At 31.9% G+C, this 20,989-nt stretch overlaps 3 protein-coding genes across 3 annotated transcripts; 2 read left to right on the top strand and 1 right to left on the bottom strand.

Moving 5' to 3' along the window:
* Positions 1-496: 496 nt before the first annotated feature.
* LOC124828038 (uncharacterized) lies at positions 497-4,714 on the top strand. Its single transcript, XM_047301242.2, is given in 9 exon segments — positions 497-838; positions 2,323-2,436; positions 2,545-2,613; positions 2,753-2,772; positions 2,911-2,963; positions 3,074-3,104; positions 3,514-3,595; positions 4,246-4,413; positions 4,416-4,714. Coding segments are annotated over 9 exon segments (747 nt in total). The 5' UTR covers positions 497-654; the 3' UTR covers positions 4,442-4,714.
* Positions 4,715-9,128: 4,414 nt separating this feature from the next.
* LOC124828037 (serine carboxypeptidase-like 40) lies at positions 9,129-14,547 on the top strand. Its single transcript, XM_047301241.2, has 7 exons — positions 9,129-9,576; positions 11,388-11,495; positions 11,597-11,871; positions 12,912-13,163; positions 13,271-13,479; positions 14,002-14,107; positions 14,283-14,547. The coding sequence occupies exons 1-7, from the start codon at positions 9,198-9,200 to the stop codon at positions 14,442-14,444; spliced, it is 1,491 nt and encodes a 496-aa protein (XP_047157197.1). The 5' UTR covers positions 9,129-9,197; the 3' UTR covers positions 14,445-14,547.
* A 603-nt stretch (positions 14,548-15,150) lies between these two features.
* LOC124828036 (ubiquitin-like modifier-activating enzyme atg7) lies at positions 15,151-20,362 on the bottom strand. Its single transcript, XM_047301240.2, has 14 exons — positions 20,065-20,362; positions 19,644-19,861; positions 19,327-19,518; positions 19,177-19,231; positions 18,970-19,064; positions 18,125-18,314; positions 17,926-18,025; positions 17,645-17,789; positions 17,413-17,571; positions 17,127-17,315; positions 16,764-16,955; positions 16,575-16,690; positions 16,290-16,446; positions 15,151-15,497 (listed from the first exon to the last, which is right to left on the bottom strand). The coding sequence occupies exons 1-14, from the start codon at positions 20,183-20,185 to the stop codon at positions 15,330-15,332; spliced, it is 2,097 nt and encodes a 698-aa protein (XP_047157196.1). The 5' UTR covers positions 20,186-20,362; the 3' UTR covers positions 15,151-15,329.
* Positions 20,363-20,989: the final 627 nt, after the last annotated feature.

Here is a 20,989-nt window from a genome sequence, read left to right as displayed (position 1 = left end):
TATATAATTTTTGGAAAATGTTATTTGGACAACAAAAGTTTGACACAATTTTGACAACGGCGACGTGGCAGCTGTGCATTGGCTCAGTGAATTGAAAACAAACCAGAGCACAGCTGCCACGTCGCCGTTGTCAAAATTGTGTCAAACTTTTGTTGTCAAAATAACATTTTCCATAATTTTTTACATAGAAAAATGTATAAATATAAAATTCAAAAACGTCGTTCTCCCTCACACACATATATCAACACATTATATATTTGATTATTGAATTTTCATCTATACTAAACTTATTTTAAAAATAATTTTTTCCTCACACTGTAGCAGATGCATGAGAATAAGAAATTTAGAAATGAATATACTGGATCTTTCATGGTGAAGTGAATCGTGAAGGAATGAATGCTGGATAAGGATCTGTACCTGCACAAGAGGAGAAGGCCCACAAGAAAAGGCCCACACTTTTTGAAGTCTCATTTCTATATATAGTTTAAAAATAAAAAAATAAAAAAAAATAAAAAGAAGAAAATCTGGTTTTGTCGCCGCCGTGTTCCATTCCCACCACACAGTCTCACGCACCAACCAACCACTATAACCGATTTCTCAGTCACTCACTCACACGCGCTCACTGTTCGAACTGCAGAAAGATAAGATTGGAAGATGTATAGGGATGTGTCTAGCTGCAACACCTACAACTACGGCGACGCGCTGTATTGGGACGCGCGCTACATCCAAGAGGGTGGTTCCTTCGATTGGTACCAGCGTTATTCTGCTCTCAGACCGTTCGTGCGCAATTTCATCCCTCTTTCTTCAAGGATTCTCATGGTTGGTTGCGGCAATGCTGGTAAAGCTTTCTCCTTTCTCTTTCTTCACTTTGTTCTCACTCCAACACAGCTCAATACAATCATTCCATTTCGATTCCTCTTTCCTTCTCTGCTGTAACTTCACCAACTATGCTTCTACTTTAGGGTTTTTCTCTTGCAAACGCTGGATCTTATTTTGTTAATTAAAATAGCACATCCTTCTGTTTATTTCCTGTTTCTCTAAACGGAGAAGAAAATTTCATTCTCAAGAAACTTTTGAAGAGAGCTGCTGCCGATTGATGGATTATAATTTTTTTTAGCTCATGTTTGTGCCATTGATTGCCAAGGCTCTGGAAGTTTGATAGTGATACGATCATCTGATGGACGAGAGGATAAATAGGGATTCCTTGGCAATTAGTTTGGACGATGAATCTTGTTAGTAAACTCGAAATGCCTTTGGTTGGAAATGAAAGCTGCGGTATAGTTTGTATAGTTTAAGTAGTGGTTCACATAATATGTGCAGCTTTGATGGATTAAGCTGCTTTGCATGCTGTAAATGTGTTGCTGTTGTGTAATAAAAGTCATTGCTTGATGCTTTGGTTAGATTATTTATGGAAGAAAATAACTGCCCTGAAAAAAGAGGAGATTTTACAGTGTGGGAGTTGCAGCATAGTTTAGGCAATTGTACTGCAGCAATGAGGATAGCGATGGTTGGTTTAGTTTTCATTCTCATCAGTGCAAAAGATGGAGTTCTCTTTCTCTGTTACTCGTATACGTATTTAAGTTTGTTCGTAGCTCTCTCTGTTTTGAACCGGAGCTGTATTTCCATTATTTTCGAAACTTAGGTATGAAATAGTGCGCTATAGCGGCGGGGCGGCCCCTGCCCGCTTTGGTGGAATGGCTAACTGTAGCAGCCACAGTAAACCAATAGCGGCTGTATGTACTGGTTCCTAAAAGCCCTCCTCCGAGGCCTTTGTTTGGGGCTATTTTTTGGATTTTAAATTTAAAAATGGGAATCAAAAGCTATAGAATTAGTGAAAACGATAAAAGAAGACCAATTGAGTTTTGAAGATGATTGATGAATCTAGCCTAGGAAATTTGTATCTGATTTTTTTTTATAGTATTTTACTTGTATTTTTGTTTAAGGCACCCATGGCACTTTATTTTAAATTATGAAAGTCATTAACTTTGATTTTTTTTTTCTTTGTAAGAATTTATTTATATGTAGTATACAGAGTGCAAACTATTTGCCCATAAAAAAGATGTAAACCATGAAAGAAATTCACAACAATGGCTATCATGCTATAGATTTTGGGACCATTCTTGAGACACCACCACTGTCCGGGATTTAAACATTGCTAGAAACAAGTTATTGATTAATTCACTGTGAGCTATTCATAGGCTTATCTCGGTATCTTATCATATGCCATGCCATCTTGCTTGAATGAAATTATCATATGTGAACTATTGAATTCATATTTTTCGGAGAAACTTACAAGGAGAAGGATACTGTCATATTTTACAGTTATGTCCGAGGATATGGTCAAAGATGGTTATGAGCACATCACAAATATTGATATTTCATCAGTTGCGATTGAGATGATGAGAAGAAAATATGAGTACATACCTCAGCTAAAATGTATCTAATTGATGACATTGTTTTGTTTATTTGTATAGTTTGTTACCTTTTAACTAACTTCAAAAGCCCTAAACTCCTTACGTATGCTTCCTCCATGAACCTCAATAGACTTGCAGATGGATGTCAGGGATATGAGCCTTTTTCCAGATGAATCTTTTGACGGTGTTATTGATAAAGGTATCATAATTCCATTCAATGCAAATTTTGTCTAAATTAATGAAATCTACAATGTATACATGTTTCCTAATTCTTATACTGATGCTGCTTTGGTCTCGTTATTACGTTTTCACCATTGCTTCGTTGATGGTTGATCTAGGAACTCTCGATTCATTGATGGTATGTTGCTTCACTGATAGTTCTCATAATTTATTTATAAATAAATAAATTATATACATATATATATATATATATATATATATATATTTATATTTCTCTGCGTGTCCTAATCATCGTTTTTGCTTGTATGTACTTCAGTGTGGTACTGATGCTCCAATTAGTGCTTCTCAGATGCTTGCAGAAGTGTGTAGGTTGTATAGACTTTAATGAGAATAAATATCTTGAGATTTGAACAGAAGCTTTTAACAGATCATCTTCTTGTCAAAATTCTCACTGATTATGCCTATTTTTTTCTTTACAGACTTCTAAAACCTGGAGGGACTTATATTTTGGTAATATTATCTTCTATTTATATAAATTAGAATAGGTGTCTGTCTTTAATGAAAGTGTTTTCAGGAGGTCATACTCAACGGAAAAAGTTTATAGGAACCTTTTTTACGACTAAAACGCTTCTAAGAGTTTTACTTAACTTCTTGAATTGAATTTAAACTTTTTAAACAAATTTTGCTTAGTTTAAAATTATCCAGATCATAGTGTGAATTATTTACCGTAAGTTAATTTGAAACTTATAAGTTCAATAATTATTATTTTTATGAACTTAAATGATAATATTGCAATGTATTAAAAAATATTTATTATAAATTTTATTAAAGTAATTTATCGTTTGTTTGTATTATATAGGCTAAAATATTGGTTTACATGGATAAGTATAGCTAATTTTTGAATAGTCGCTTGTTTCAGATCACGTATGGCGATCCAACAGTAAGGATGCCTCATCTAAGCAGACCCGTGTTCAATTGGAAAATTATGTTGTATAATATCCGTAAGTTTATTCCTTTTCCTCTTTTCTTGAGCTAGAAAATATCGTTTTATTCACCACTAAATGTGGATAAGTTGGCCCTTTACACTTAATTTTGTTCTTGGCATTGGATAATGTGGGCCAAAAGAGGTTTAGAAAAAGATTTATTTTGATTTTATTCTTATTTGGATAATCAACAAAGCTATGTGATGATTAAATATTTTAGCAAGATTGAAGATCTTTGTCTTCTAAAATGTCAGATCTTCAATGCTCGAGGGAGAGCTGATACTATGCTTGTAGGCTTGTTGGCCAAAAAACTAATTAAGATTGCATTACTCGGTTAGTAGGAGTGACATTTAGCAATATCATCAGTCCAAGAGCAGTTTATGGATGAATAGTATTGAACATGGAAAGAATTAACGAAATCGATGATATATTAAAATTATAGCAATTTTTCATCCAGTTGCTGAATGTAATTTGAAAATTAAATGATTTTTAAATAGTACAATCAACTTGTTACACAAGTTCATTTCTTATTTGAGATTACGGTGATTCTTTTGCAAAAGGTTATGCTCTCGTGAATTTATATAAAGATACAGTAAGAATTATAATTTCTTGTTGTGGATCTGTAATTCAGTGTTCTTCTCATGCATATGGTCTCTAATTCCTTGCAGCAAGACCTGGATTTCAAAAGCCCGAAAGTAGTACACCATCGAGAAAATCATTCTTGGAGCCCATCCCTCTTTCAGAAAAGGGATTGCTTCCAGCAGATTTCGTTCTGGAAGATCCAGACTCTCACTTTATATATGTTTGTAAAAAGATAAATGACACAGAGATAGACACTATACCCACATACCAATTAACAGCTGATGTTTTATAGCGCTGACTTACTTTGATGTGCATCGTGGTCATTTATGGTCGCCCTTGTCATCTGTCTTAGTTGGATAAGTTACCACCACCAATGTGTTTGTTGTTTGCAATACCATTTTATTCTCATAAATTAGAGCAATGAAGTTAGCTAGTTTGTAGAGGTGATTGAAATTATTAAAATCTGTGAAGAAATCAGACAAATTGACTGATTAATGTATTGTTTTGCCCGGGATTTTGTTTGGATGAAGATGAATGGATTGTGTGTTGTAACTATGTACATGGCATAACTTGAATTCTATTATAGAATGTTTCCTTGGAAGATTCAGGATTTGTGCTACCAAAATGGTTTGGGAAAGAATGTGCATGTGTGTTACTGGTGTTAGTTTGAGGGATAGTGGATGAGAATCAGAATAAACAGTAGATAGAACATCGGAACTCTCGTTATCACTTTTTTTTTTCTTTGTTTATCAGTTTGTTTTGGAATAAGGATTCTTATAAAAAAATTTCTGTCTGCCTCTCTCCCATATACTTCAGATTTGACCACCAAAGAATTTGTAGGTGCAAAAAAAAGTCAACTTGACTATCCTTCCCATTGACTAATTGTTCAATTGATTTACTATTTTAGCAAACTTGAATTTTGTTCCACATGAGAATCTAAAGAAGAATAAAGATTCTTCAACTAAATAGTCTAAAATTCAATCTCATCAAATACATGGACAGTATCATACATAACTTTTTATTCATATTTTCTAGTCAAACTCTCCCAGGTATCAACCATTTTTTGACTCTTGGGCAACAAGATCTTTCATCTTTTGCACAAATATAACCTTTATAAAATCACTTTAAAATGATTTTATAACATGCCACCAAAGGTAGATTCATATTATCATATTAAATGTGAGATGAAATGTTATAAAGACTAATATTCTTAAAAGAAAAAACATAGTAAAGTAAATTATATATAAACCTTGTTTCCCCCCTTAAACTAGATTTAAAAATTTAATTTTATGGTTTGATATTTTCATCGCTAACATTATTTTTTAAAGTTAACATCTTTTTAAGAATTCACCTCTTAAATAGAAACAATAACACAATTTTTTGTACTAAAAGTAATAAAACAATAAATTTATGATTTTTTTTACATTTTATTTATCTCTCACTCAAACCTAATCTCCAACATAAATGATATCACACTTTTCCCCCCTTAAATCCTAATGGAGTTTGTGATTTATTGGACTTATTATACATGTGGGTCATAATTTAATTACTACTCTATCATTAAGTAGAAGAAAACTACACAAGCTAAATTATGAAGTACATTCAATCACTAATGGTCTCTCGTTTTTAGTAAAGAATGTTATGTCTTTATCTCATAAATAAATCTTGGTTAGGTGTATTATTGTGATGGAATATTTCTAAATAAACAAAACAATGTAAAGAACACAAAAAAGTGTCCCATTGATAGTGATTGCTCATAATTAATTTGAACCATTCTTTTCTTCAAGCCTACTACAAGCTTGAAATTAACGGACACAAAATATGAATGCAGTGTTAAACTTTTGTCCGAAGCAATTTAGGATTAAATTTTAAGAGTGATTTATTAGATACGAATCCCACTTAATTAGTAAAGGACTTTTATAGTTTGTTGCCTTTTTCTATTTGAAAGCGTTTTTTAGTCCAAACAAAGACATGAAATTCTGAAAAATGCAGGTTGAAGCTGGATTACCTTATCCAGCAAATTTTTGAAGAATCAGTGTTGAAAAAGAAACTATCTAATGAGTTTAAATACAATAAAAAAATGCATTAATTTGTGCATTTGTATAATTATGCACGACAAAGTGAATGGTGAGAAGAAAATAAAACAAAAGAAGGTAAGATACAATCGTTGATGTGATTGAGCAATAATAAATAAATAGATAATATAATAAAATATTATATTAAAAACACTTTTTTTTAAATTCAAGAAATATAGATCTCCATGTGTTATTATGTCATGTCTATTATAATATAGGTTTAATATTTATTTTGGTCTCTATTTTTGTCAGTTTTGTTTATGGTGGTCTTTAACTTCATTCAAAATGTATTTAATTTTTGTTCAATTTTTTTTTCCTGATAGTGTCTAAATTGTTATTGATACATTGTCAAAGTCATTAATATGTGAATAACCTTATCTATTTCATCTGACTTGGTTGTCCACTTTATCGTCTTAAATCTCAGAAACCCTAACTTTCATGGTTTTATCCTTTATCTTTCTTGAACCCCAAATCACAGTCACCGTGAATCGCAAAATCACCATCACAAAATCTTCCATCATCACCAATAGACCATCGACTCATTAAACCTTCGCCATTGTTCTCCTTCAACCTCCTTCATCATAAAAAACATGTAGCACACAAACATTGTGAAGAATATTGCGCCACAGTGAGAACGAACCCTAAATCGCGAGATCTTCTCCATCACTTTGTGAACCTCCATCTCCATCAACCTCGTTGCACCTCCATATCCACCATTGTATTAGTTCGTTCATTAAATCTACCAACGAAATCTAACAACTACCACGAAAGCCATTAAGTTAGACCATCTCCAAATCAACCACGAGTCACCCATCACCTTACTGTCTAAGAAGCCTACAAATCAAAAAGCTAGACCAAATCGCAGAAATCCATGTGAGAAACAAAAATCGAAAAAGTCACAAACTCCGAACTTCATCACATCATGAAAATCTAACTTATGAGAAACCAAAATTGAGAAAGCTTCAAACCGCGAGATTCGTCATAAATTTTTGTTTTTATGTAATAAATCATAATTTATCTCCATTAGATTGAATTTTTGTTTTGAAGAAATTTGGTAGAATTTTTAGTTTTGTGAGAAACACAACAATTGAGTTCAAACATTTGGATGTAAAATTTGGCTGTCATGCTAAATTGAAGTAAAGAAATTCATCCATGTGCATCATCATTGACAAGCTTAAATATTGACCATTTTGTGTATTTGGAATTACTCTTTTTGATCTCGACATTTTTTTAATGTGAAAACTTGGCATGTGCATAATTTGTGAATCTTTCTTCCTCCTTCTACCATCTTTATCTGTCTTTTCCATTCGCCATTTTCATAATTTACACAGATCATTTCAAGCAAATCAGTATTAAAAAAGCAGACTCATTGAAATGATACCCTTAAAAAAGTCAACATACGGGCACAATTATTATCCTAACCCTAAATTCAATAAATAAAGTGATTCCAAAATTGAATAGCTATCATTAGATACAAGAAAAGAAAAGAGTTAACACATTTTAATCTCTTCCTACATGGATTCTTCCTTTTTTCACTTTTCTTTCCTTTTTCACATTCTCTTGCACTAACCCAATTCTTCTCCTAACCAAATTAACCCACCTTTAGCTTTAGGAGCCATACCAAAGCAATAAATACTAATAAAAAAAATAATCTTGCACTGTTCAAAGTTAATTTTCTTTAGTAAAATATTTATGCAGGATAATTTAGGTATTGTTATATATTTAGTAAATTATAGGTTTAATTCAATTTTATAAAATTACGAGTGTCCGATGAGTAAATGATCGACCGATCAAGAACATTAATTGATTAATGATTAACTTAAACAATAAAATCATTAATTGATAATTAATAAAAATCATTAATGAGTAATTAATAAAACAATAAAAATCATTAATTGATAATTAATAAAAATAATAAAAATCATTAATTGATAATTAATAAAAATAATAAAAAATTATTAATTGATAATTAATAAAAATAATAAAAATTATTAATTGATAATTAATAAAAATAATAAAAGTCATTGATTGGTAATTAATGAGTTACACCTAACTATAAGTTTATTACAAAATAGGTTTGACATTGAGGTAGTGAACTTGGTTTGTTTTCATAACATGTCTTAGTACAAAATTATTGAGCAAAATCATTGACTTGAGTGAGGACTGCAATCAAATTTGGAGTATAAGATTATTCGGATAAGGAAACAAACCCTCAATCCCATAAATCGAAACATAATTGATAAAATAAAAATTACATTTATTTGTATAATATAAATTTGTCTTATTTTTAATAAATATAAATTTTTTAATAAACTTTTATATCTAAATTTTATTGTGTTGAAAGTCTCACATCCATTAATGATAAGATTAGTTTAAAATATAAAAATTAGTACAAATTTTATCTTATAAACTAATTTTATCAAGAAAAATATTTTTTAACAATTTTTTTTGACAATTTTTTTACAAGAATCTATCTGATAGCTTGTGATTAGTCCATTTCAAATATACAGATCAATAAAATAGTAACACATCATCCATTATCAAAAAATTGTTAAAAAAAAGTTGTTAAAATATCGGGTAATCTTATAAATAAATTAAACTTAAATGAAATAAAAATGTCCTGCAAAGATCTACTGTCATGTGCCCTTACACAATTGGTGGCTAAGCAGAAGGTAAGGTTCAGTTTGGCCCACATGCTTATCATATCAATTTTGGGTTGCTCAATCTTACCCTTCAACCCTGTTTTGATTGTTGCTTTACAACTTCAAAAATCTAAAGCAGTTATTCTTCTTTGTACAATATATATATATATATATATATATATATATATATATATATATATATTATAGTGATGGTGGCACAAAACAGCTAGCCACTTTTTGGCTTATTATAAGCCCATACCATTCTCAGATTTCCTATATATATTTGCCACTCTTCTGAGTGATTCTCCACAGAAAGACACAATGGGCAAAGCAAGAACTTGTTGTGTCCTTCTTCTATCCCTTCTCACTCTTTCATTCTTTGTGCCTAAAACCTCTGCAAATAAGCAACTTCAAACTCTTAACAAACTGCAAAAGTCCATGTTTTTCAAAGGAATTTCACAAACTGAGAGGACTGAGTTTGAGGTTGAAGAGGTTGTTCTGGACGGCATTGTCGATTCTCAAAAGGGTCTCAAAGAAAAAGACAGAATTGGAAGACTCCCAGGGCAACCCCAAGTGAGTTTTTCTCAGTATGGAGGCTATGTGACTGTCGACAAAGTTGCTGGTCGTGCCTTCTACTATTACTTTGTCGAAGCTCAACGTTCTAAACACACACTCCCTCTTCTTCTTTGGCTCAATGGAGGTAACCAACAACAACCTTAGATCTAATTCTTTGTTATTCTTACGTTGTTTTTCGATACTACAACATGAAGATTTTGTTAAAAGTTCAGCAGTTTTCAACAATGAAAGGTGTTGTGCTATGCACTCAAACATGAAAGCTCTGTTAATTTTGTAGTTTATCAGTTTGAACGTTTTGCAAGTTACACGCTTTAGTCTAAGTGTGTGTGAGCCATTGTGTCCACATTCATGCACATGGAAATGTTTTTCTGCCTCCAATTCTTGCTATTTTAAGGGACACATCACTCACATTCAAACAAAAAATGCCAAACAAAATTCACAAGAATCTGGTCTGAGCTGCTTGCTAAATTCATTGCTCCATTGCGATGAAAGTGATGTAAATCCGTCAATTAAGATGAACTATAGCAATGGCTCCAAATGTGCCACCAACCCTACATGAACATTGTAACCACACATAATTTTCAATGTGATTTTTTCACTGAAACTTGGTCATCGACCGAAACAACGTGTTCAACAAACATTAAATATCGTTAAGATAGAATCTCTAAACTTAACTTAATACTGTAAAATCGATTTTTAAAATAATATTTTCACTCACTTATATGTTATAAACTATAAATATTCACTTTATCTTTAGAAATTTCTAACAATTTAGAAGTTACTTTCAGCCTAGCTACATGAATCACGTGAACTCGTTGAAGAAAACATCATTCTAAATCCAGTTATTTATGTCTTTCAAACGAGATTCATGGTCAATTGATAATTAGATGAATTGTTATATAAGCATTAATTAAGTAATTGGAGTGTTTAAATTAATGAGCTGTCTAAAAATTATTGTTAATGAACTGTTGTTGGTGGAAAGAGAGAGACCTGAGCTGTCATAATAGTTATTCTATTCACTAATTATATCAGAACAAATGGTTCATTCATACTTCTCACTTGTGATCAATGAAGCTGTTCAAATCCCATAATTCAAGCATCTAGACGATTTTTCATTTATTGTAACCATTTTAAAAAGATGCTCTACCAATCATTTTTTTTATTTTTTGTTATTTTTATGCAACATAAATATTTATTTATTTTTTTGATATGAAATTTAAAATGGCCATTTTTCACTTAGAAGTAAAATACCAATTTTTTTCAACACGATAGTCCATTCAAATTAAATTATTATATATATATATATATATATATATATATATATATATATATATATATATATATATATATATATATATATATATATATGGTTCACTGATGTTTTGTCAAGTTGCGAATCATGTGCTTGTTTAGCTGGTGGGGTAACACCATGCTTTTTGTGTATGCTATAACTTTTTATCACGACACATTATGAATACGAGTTACTTGATAAAAATAACTTCCACCACTTTTTGGTTTATATTTATGTGTTTTTTTATATAGCATTTAATTATATAAATTGTCTATACAAAATATTTGAAATATTTTTAATATAAAATTTTAAAATTTTAAAATTTAATGTTTGTAAAGGTTAGAAACCAAAAAAAACTAATTTAAAATAAATAAATAAATCTTATTTTACAAATCAAAAGTCAGACCAATATGTTAAAATCTAAAGTCAGAAAATATGTTAAAACTTATTATATCGAAATTTGTTTTTCAATCGGATATATCTTTTCATCGACACAGTAAAACACTCAATTTTTTTAATCCATGTGAGATTTTTAATTTATACTTTAATTCTTAATAGTGTATACAACAAACATGCTAATAAGAAAAGAAATTAACCTAATTGCTTATTATTATGGTTTAATTATTTGTGATTTAACTTTTCAGGCCCGGGATGTTCTTCTCTTGCCTATGGAGCAATGCAAGAACTTGGACCCTTTAGAGTAAACAGTGATGGAAAAACACTGCACACAAATGCATTTTCATGGAACAGAGGTATACCAAAACAAAAAATTCTCTTTTTTTTTCTTTTTTTTTCATATACTGTAAAATAAAATGATAGTTTATCTGACTTGTGGCATGATTGGATTTTGAAGTTGCCAATGTTCTGTTCCTGGAATCACCTGCTGGAGTAGGGTTTTCATACTCAAACAAATCAGCAGATTATGCTTTGAATGGAGATAAGAAAACAGCTGCAGATAATTATTTATTCTTGGTGAATTGGTTGGAGAGATTTCCTGAGTATAAAAACAGAGATTTCTTCATTGCTGGAGAGAGCTATGCTGGGCATTATGTGCCTCAACTTGCATACACCATTCTCCATCATAACAAAAAGGCAAATAAAGCAATCATCAACTTCAAAGGAATCTTGGTATATGCATTATTCTCCTCTTTTTTTTTGCTGTTTTTCAAATTCAAATAGTTGTTATTGACCTATGTGTTAATTAGGTCTACAATATAATTGATGGCTCCTATATATTAGTCATGGTTTTGATGAATAGGCTTTTCCTAAATTATTGTTACTTTTCATGAGGGGGAAGAAGCCTATTCTTGTTAAATATTTTTTTTTTAATTCTTGTTACTTTTATGTTTTAAAATATATTAAAAAGAATTAAAATATATCAACATTAATTTTTTTTGTATATACTCAACATAAAAAATGACATCAAAGAAAAGATTTAGTAGAGAATTTGGACTTGAATAAGAGAGGTTTGGGATTGGGTTTAAAAGAGAATTTGGGTCTGGACCAACCCACTTTTCCTAGGGTGGGCCCAAGTTTATGAGCCGTGATTGGCTTATTAAATTGAAATAATGGAGTTGTAGTCCTTGGTATGAGAGGATAGAGTTGTATAATTTGTTGAGATAATGTTGTGTCACTAATGATGTGATTCTTTTATTCTTAGTGGGCTAAGAAGTAGATATGATTAGTGGTCCCTTAAGGCCTGACTATGTATGGGTGGTGCAGTAGTGTGGATTGGTCATTATTTGATTCATTTTGGCACCATAGCTAGCATTGGTTGAAGAATGAAATATCTACAATTTCATAAAAACCTAAGATTTTGTGCTTAAAAGGTCTTTTAAGAGGCTAGAAAGTATAAAGAGTATTTAAATTCTTTTAGGTCTTGTTTTTTAAATAATATATAATTAAACTAATGAAAGGATTAAGATATCATGTTAAAAAATAATTTTAAATTTAATTCAAGTCGAGTAAGGTCTCCACTTCACATACATATTATAATATTATAATTTGACCTTAATTTTAAAGTTTGCACTTCACTTATATATTATAATATTATAATTTGACCTTCACTTATATATTATAATATTATAATTTGATCTTATTTTTAATCGATGTGGGACTTTTAAACCTAACACACGGGACTATTCGTGTCTTTCTTTCACATTGTACAGATTGGGAATGCAGTGATCAACGAAGAAACTGATTCGCCAGGAATGTACGATTATCTTTCTAGCCATGCAATCATTTCAGATGAAGCAGCTTATATCAGTAAATCTTGTGAGTCCTCATCAAAGATTGGGAAAAGTCAGTGCGATGCAGCAGAAACAGAAGTTGATAATAACATTGGATATATCGACTTATATAATATTTATGCTCCACTCTGCAATAATACAAAACTCACATCCCGGCCAAAAAGATATTCTGTAAGCTTCAAATTTCAATCTTTTTTTCTTTCTATTTGTTGAATATCTGGTCCAACATGATGCACGAAGTTCACTGTGAAAGATTGCATTTTTGTTTTGCTCTGCAGATTGTCACTGATCCATGTAGTGAGAATTATGTGCATGCGTATATTAATAGAAAAGATGTTCAAAAGGCTCTCCATGCCAATGTCACCAATCTCAAATATGACTGGGAACCCTGCAGCGAAGTCATTACCAAGTGGGTAGATAGTGCTTCAACAGTTCTTCCAATTTTACATGAATTACTCAACAATGGCCTCAGGGTTTGGATTTTCAGGTAAAATCTTCATCCATCCTTCTCATAGTATTTGTTAAAACTTGCAATTAATTAATCTGTTCACAACCACTTTTAAAGAAGTATTTTGATCATTAAGAAAAAGAGTAACTTTTGTATTTATAAAAAAAAATTAAAAGATAAAATAGCGTTGAAATTGAAAAATGATACTTTGATCATATAAATTTTTTACGTTCATTTGACACTATTTTTTTTACATTTTCTTCTTTTTTTTTTCTTGAAAAAATGAGTAATGAATGTAAAATGATTATAAAGAAATGAATTTTTGTATTTTTTTTAAAAAAAAGAGTAAAAAGTAAAAAAAAGATAATATTAAATAAATGTAAAAATTTTATGTGTGTCAAATTATCATTTTTTTAAAAAAATACAGAAAGTTTATTTTTTTATGACTATTTTATTCTTATACTATATATCAAATGAATATAAAAATGTATCATCGTATTATTATTCCTCAAAATAATAGTACTCATCTTCTAATAAGTAATTATCCATGTTGATACACAGTGGTGACACAGATGGAAGGGTGCCTATTACTTCAACCAAGTATTCGGTTAAGAAGATGGAGCTTCCCGTTGAAAAAGTTTGGCACCCTTGGTTTTCCCATGGAGAGGTAATACAGAAACCTTAGTTTTCCCTAACTTTTGAATCGGTGCAAATGCAATACAGCTAAAGATTGGTGTTGCATTGAAAGAATAATGATGAAGCGTGTAGCTGGTTTTAACATTTTTAATCATGCTATTTATAGCATAAGAAAGCATTTTCACAAGAACTTTGGTGTGACACAGGTTGGTGGATTTGCAGAAGTATATAAGGGAGGCCTAACATTAGCTACGGTGAGAGAAGCAGGGCATCAAGTGCCAAGTTATCAACCCGCAAGAGCCCTAACTTTGATCAAATATTTCTTAGACGGCACTCCTCTTCCTGGTCCTCCCAAAAGACATACCTAGTTTCTTGGAATCCCGTTTCCAATAATTATTGCTGTAATGTTTAATTTCAAGGAAAATAAATACAATTATAGTTGGGTTTATTGGATTCTATTATTGTTGGCAATCTTTCATTGGTAAGACTCTTGTAAGGTTGTAAATATCATTATATGCTCAAGCCGAATCTTGAAATAAATGGCATTGCACTAAAAGGGAAAGAAGTATATTTTTTTGATCATTGACAATTTTTTTAACATTTTTTTTATAATGGATTACATGTCACTATTTTATTGATATGTATATTTAAAATTAATCAATCACAAATTATTAAGTAAACTGTTGTAAAATAAATAAATTAAAGAACATTTTCACAAAGTTGGTATACAGCTATTATTTAGTTTGAAACTTTCGGTGTACTCGATGTTTCGTAAAACTTTGCCTTGAAGAATTGCTTCTAAATGAGCACGACCCAAATCATTAGACGGTTAATTACAAAATCCACCAAAACACAAGCAAGCGTCACTAAAAAGGGAGTATGACCTACCTAATAAGTGTCGCATAAACTTTGATTAATAAAGAAAAAGTAAACCAATAATGAAATAAAAATCTGAAGATGGTGTTTAGCCTCCTTCATTACAGCAAGAAACTGGTGATTAAGATACAGTGATAATGGTGTTGTAAAATAAGATAGTCATAAATGTTGCCTTCTCAGATTTAATTTTTGCACGTATTAAAAAATTACCGACTGGTAAATTCATAATAAACTTGAATTGTTCACATTAGTGAATATACAGTTATTACATGAATTCAGTTTTGTACATTTGATAAGTTATGCCAGTATGGTACTAAACCATAGCTAAAAAAATCATATAAATTGCACTAATTAATTTATGTACAACTGACTGATCGTTAAATTTCAACGCAGTCTTCATCCTCCTCGTCTATCTCCGTGTCCCAATCCAAGGTGGTGGCTGATTTCATCAACTCTGTCAGCCCAGTGAGATCCTCTAGGTAAGTAGGATGATTAATTGCTTGAAATATGAACTCCATTCCTTGGTTTCGATATTCTGACACAACCTGAATGGATGCAATTTAAAAATTCATGGATAGAGAAAATGGTGATGATGATGTTTGTTAAAAATAGCAAAAATTATGTATAAAATTAATCTCTCTTGAATATACACGTGTACTCTATTTATAATAAAAGAAAATATGATTAAATCTAAAATATAAATATGAAATAACAACAAATTAACTAAAAAAATAAAATAAAATAAAAATAATATATCTAACCATGTTCAACAACCTAGGCCAACAATATACCTCACGAACATCCATTAAACTATGATGCATGCACCTATGCCAGTGAAGGACACACACCACTACTCTACTAGGAAAGATAAATCTAATCAGTTCTCCGCGTAACTTTTCACCCCAAATTCCAGCATATTGATTATTTATTTGAGAGTTTGTCAATTAAATTACACAAAAAATATATTCAATAATTGGAATTAATACTTTTTGATAAATACAAACTCAAATCCACCTTCAATTTGTGTAATTCCCTTTTCCAATTCCATATTCCACTTTTTCCTCTGTATACAGAAATATTCTTCCACTTAGCACTGATTGATGTTAATGGTTTTAAGCTAAACCACAAATAAAGCTCGAAGAAATTTGAGAAAACGCCTTGGTCTAAATAATTATTCTTTTAATTTTTAACAACTAAAATTTAGGCAAACTAAGTTAAGCACTAAATCTTGTTAAGCACAGTTTCATGCCCAGACGTTATAGGCAACACATCCAGATCACTACTAATTGCAGAAGAAGCATTATCAAATAACTATACTATTTAGCACCCAGACTTACTGTATGACTACAGGCAGTGCAGCTGGCGGAGGAGTAACCTATAAGGGTCATTTGAGAAAATTGAGAAAGGGAGCCGCGAATCTGATGAGGTAAAATACCAAGAGGTTGCTCAGTAGCTCGATCGACACTGTTGTTAGTGTCACCTACTGCAAATATCCTGTGAAGGTAAAATTGACATCTCAATTTCATGATGGATAAATAAAGCAACAAATGGGATTTCCTCTTTGGCTCTCTAGTGTGATACTTCAAAATTCCTGTACATAAAATAAATGTTTGACGAATTACCCTTGAGGATGATGCAAAATCCCGATTAGAAGTTCAACTGCAAGGGCTGAAGCAATAGGAGCCAGCCCTGGTCGGGTCACTGTACATTGTTGGTCCAATGTACGGTTGGATGTTGACTGCAGAAAGCCATTATGAATTAGTTATAATGCATTAGTTCAAATATTATACATAATGCAGCACGAAAATTACATCGGTAGGTGCAACAACATCACTGCAGAAATAACAGCCCAGTCTATGCTTTCCATTTGCATCATTTACTGGCATATCAACCGATGAAGAATTAATAATTTCAGCATTCAACTTGTGGGCCTGACTTAAAGGACCAGCTCCATGGCGCATAACCAAGAAACTGTCAAACCCTAGTGCAGCAGTAATGGTAATCTGCAAATTGATGAATAAAAAGATACATAAGCATATTAGTTAAGGATACCAAATCAAACAATAGATTGGATAACAATCACAATATATACTTCATCTTGAAATGTGAATCAAGTGCTAAGAAGTCATATAATTAGTTAATCCATCCCCTTAATGAGAATAAACTGATCCAACCTTGTTAGTATTGGCACAGAGAAGTGTTGGCAGCCATCGACTTTCCCTTGTATCGGTTAACAAAAAAACTGAATCGTGAGCCTCAATTAAATCACGCAACCTTTTACAATCATCAAGCACACTATCGTGTTCCTGGCTTTGTATGGGATGTCCAGGCATTGGTATAGCCATAACAATACCTTCTGCTTCCTGAAAATGGACAAAATGCATGTAGTTTATGTGAAAAATACGATGATCAGATCTACCAATTTAGCATCAAGTGAAGTCTTATGGATTAATAATTTACCACTGCTGGAAATATCCGTTTGAGACTTTCAACTGCTGCAGTAGCTTTAAATTCACCACCATTAAGACAGTTATCCAAAGTATAAAGAGACTGCCTCAATGGGTTAGACATAGCCACCCTACCATTGTCAACTAGAGTAATTTTTCGAACACCCCATGCCTGCAAGAAAACGTTTCTTCCATTATCACATATTGAAGGATAAGAATGACAATATGATTTTCTCAACACTCACCATAAGCATGCGTGCGACCTGGCATCCAAGTGTGCCAGCTCCAAGGAGAAGACACTTCATGGAAGATAAGGCATTCAAGTCAAGAGATGGCAAAGCACGCCACCTCATAAGCTTTAAATTCAAATCTGCAGCAGATATGGCCAATCTGAAAAGAGAAATTAAAAACAATAATACAAAACTATAGATTTATTGAGAAAATAAGAAGACATTTTATGAATGGAAAGAAGAAACAAGTAGAAGGGTGGGCAAGAGATATCAGGGAGAGAAATGCAGGCAATAACCTGGTTGGATCCATGGACTGTGCAAGGTTTATACACCTAGAAGCTTTTCTCCCCTTATTAAGTTCCCATCCAACTGCACTGGGCACTGTGTCTTTCCACCCTATAAAGTTACTCCTTCCAAGTTAGAAATAAAATGAAAAAAATACAAAGTCATATCAATAAGCAATAAGTGGTTACACAATACACAATGAAACTTTACCTTGTGGAACCGTTATCAATGCTTCACCAACAAGAGACAACTTCATATCTGCAAAACCACGGTTCTCTCTGTAGCAGAAAAATTGAATTGAGTTGAGATTCCACCTCACAGAAATAAGTGCTAAGAAGTTGCGAAGAGGCCATCCAGGATTCTTTGGGAGATGACATGGATCATAAAATCCAAAAAAGATCTGCCAATAGAATCTGGTAAATTTCATCAAAGGACATCTACTGTTTCACATTCAAAAAGCAATTTTACAAAGATTACATTCAACTGTCTTCATTACCCTTTGGTCCTTCTAGTTGGGCTTGTATGCAATTTTGGTTCCTCAATTTTCATGCTAATGCACTCCCTCTATTTATAAAACTAAGAAAATTTGGTCCCCTAGTCAACTTTATTCTACCTAAAATCTTCATATTCTCATTTTCTACTTAAAATCATTACAAATCAAATCAATTAAATCATCTTATAATCAGACTTATCAACCAAATTAAATTACACCAGAAATATAAAAATAAAACTTATTTTCAAACTATAATCTTTCATCTTACAAAATCATATAAGTTTTAACAAGTTCAACCATATTTCTTACTTCCAGACTATTAAAAACATTTCATATAAAAGACCTTCATAAGCGCCCCAAATATTTGGATAAATAGTAACGGTATGAGTTTTTAAAATAGAAGAAAATCAACAAGGAGAGCAAATTTTCTAAACTTCAAAAATAATAGACTTGATTAGCTCAAAAACAAAATTGAGGGTCTAAAGTTGCACGATGTCCAAATTAGAAGAACCAAAATTCAATTACACCTTTAATAATCACAATTGGTGTTAAAGTACGAGACCTTGTTACCATTGCCTTGACAAGCTTCCCAGTCCTTCAGAAGCCTAACAGTAGCGCATGAGTGTTGATCTATGGTGACTAAAAAGAATGGGACATCTGCCAAATTTTTTTACTATTAGGCAAAGCATACCAAGTTAACAAAGAAACGACAGAACACATTAATTAGGTTACTTCCATGCGCTTTTTGAGAAAATTACGAAATTTATACCTGCTGTTGATTTTGAGCTGCGCCACTCGTTACACGCTGCAGAGAGGGATTCAGCCTAGCATTCCACAAAACAAAGAATGTTAAAATCAACAAAGATAACGTTATAATCCAACAAATGGTTTGGGTTGAGAATACTGAAACACAGAGTACCTCGGCTGCGCTGAACCACTGAGAAGCTGGCTTCAGATTAACCACAGTCGCTGGAGGATCAAGCATGAGAGCAGGGAAAGCAAACCAATAGTTGAAAGTCCACTTTTTCAGGTCAGCAAAAGAAATAACAAGGAATCTCGAAAGTACTGAACAGTCCTCCACAGCTTTTCCAGTTAGAATATCGTCCCATATCTAATTTAACACCAGCAAAAGGCAAACTCAAGTGAGATTAAAAAAATTGAGATAAAAAAAATTCAATTCAATTTATCTTCTCTAGCACTGTCGACATGAATAACGGAATTGAATATTATGTCTACCTTTGCTGCTTCTTTCTTCAGCAGGTCCTGCTTATCAAGTGCATGGAAGCTCTCCACAGTATTAGTATTGTAAAGTGTCCCCGGAACAGAGCACCTGTTCCGGTTGCCGCGGCTCGGTTCTGGAATTAACGATGCCTCGCTCAACTCAGAAGGTAAAGACTCGGATAAAACAGTTAAATGATTTGATACTTGAGAGTGAGAGCAAGGTGCATAAAAGCCTGCGATCAAGACACAGCATTCTGAGATGAATGAAGCTAATGTATACAACTCATCAAATAAGATTCACGTCACATTGCAGATTTAGAATTTGTAAAAGAAACTGAAAAATACAAAATACGCGCATTCTTTCACAATCTTAGAAGTGGAAACAAAGACAAAAATAGTTATGTTGACATGTAAATATGAAAGTAAAGAGATGAACCGAATATGTGAATTGGAGAATCGTCAATGCCAAGCTTGTTAAGCTTCAAGGAAGACAATCGGTGCCAGAAACCCTCGTCGACGGAGCTCTGCATCGGTGCGAATTGCAGCAAAGGCTCCATCTTTTGTTGTTTCTTCGTGATCGTGGATCTGTCGCTGCTTCGTTGGGTCCCGCTTCAACGATTTTCTAACCGATTTCAATTCTTCAATTTTCAGCAGAACTCGTCTTCGTGGTTCTGTTCATGGGGATTCGATCGCCCTCTTCAGTCAACAACGTAGCTGTTTGTTTTCATCGTCCAACAAAGAAACTTGTTCTACTATACCTGCTAATCGGCCCATATATAGGCTCGGTTTTTTTATGGGCCTTCAATTTTATTCTCTCCTTCGGCCCAATAGTTTAAGATGTAAGTACCTTAAAATACAAGTTTAATTTCTTATTTAGTGTCTACATTTTTACAAAATTCACTTGCCTCAGTACTTAAAATAATAGTGTAAATTATATTATATTTTCTGAAAATTTCCCAAATTACATTCACACTCTAATATTTATGTTTTTATGGTCATGAATTACAATTCAAACATCATAATTTAATGGTGTCACTTCTTTTTACGTATCACGGTTTCATCAATAAAATTCACGTATTATATTATCTGTATCTATTATTTTTACTATCTAGAAAAAATAAAAATAAAAAATTTACCGTTGTTCCATCTTGAATTGACTCACTCACCTCTCTGGATTTGGTGATTTCTTTAAAAATAAAAAATAAATTTGTATAAAATTTTAACAATGGGATCTGTAACAAAATCTCGGAGATATAACTCGTTTTAAATAATTTATTTAGTTCTTATTTCATTTTAATCCTTGTATACATCTATATTTAGGATTGAACAAAAATAACTGATCTGTATTGTATTATAGTTAA

Source organism: Vigna umbellata, chromosome 9, assembly GCF_029865625.1.
Source record: "Vigna umbellata cultivar VRB3 chromosome 9, Vumbellata_1.0, whole genome shotgun sequence".
NCBI classification, from domain to species: Eukaryota; Viridiplantae; Streptophyta; class Magnoliopsida; order Fabales; family Fabaceae; genus Vigna; species Vigna umbellata.
The sequence above is the reverse complement of the archived record's forward strand: the minus strand, read 5'-3'. Positions and strand labels throughout refer to the sequence as shown.

What these genes read in the sequence shown, in the direction of transcription:
- LOC124828037 (XM_047301241.2), top strand. Translation starts at nt 9,198, where the DNA reads ATGGGCAAAGCAAGAACTTGTTGTGTCCTTCTTCTATCCCTTCTCACT. An exon ending in TCTTCTTTGGCTCAATGGAG is followed by an intron (nt 9,577 to 11,387) that starts GTAACCAACAAC and finishes TTAACTTTTCAG; the next exon opens with GCCCGGGATGTTCTTCTCTT. An exon ending in CTCAGGGTTTGGATTTTCAG is followed by an intron (nt 13,480 to 14,001) that starts GTAAAATCTTCA and finishes GTTGATACACAG; the next exon opens with TGGTGACACAGATGGAAGGG.
- LOC124828036 (XM_047301240.2), bottom strand. Translation starts at nt 20,185, where the DNA reads ATGGAGCCTTTGCTGCAATTCGCACCGATGCAGAGCTCCGTCGACGAG. An exon ending in TGAAGAAAGAAGCAGCAAAG is followed by an intron (nt 19,519 to 19,643) that starts GTAGACATAATA and finishes GTGTTAAATTAG; the next exon opens with ATATGGGACGATATTCTAAC. An exon ending in ATTGATAACGGTTCCACAAG is followed by an intron (nt 18,026 to 18,124) that starts GTAAAGTTTCAT and finishes GTAACTTTATAG; the next exon opens with GGTGGAAAGACACAGTGCCC.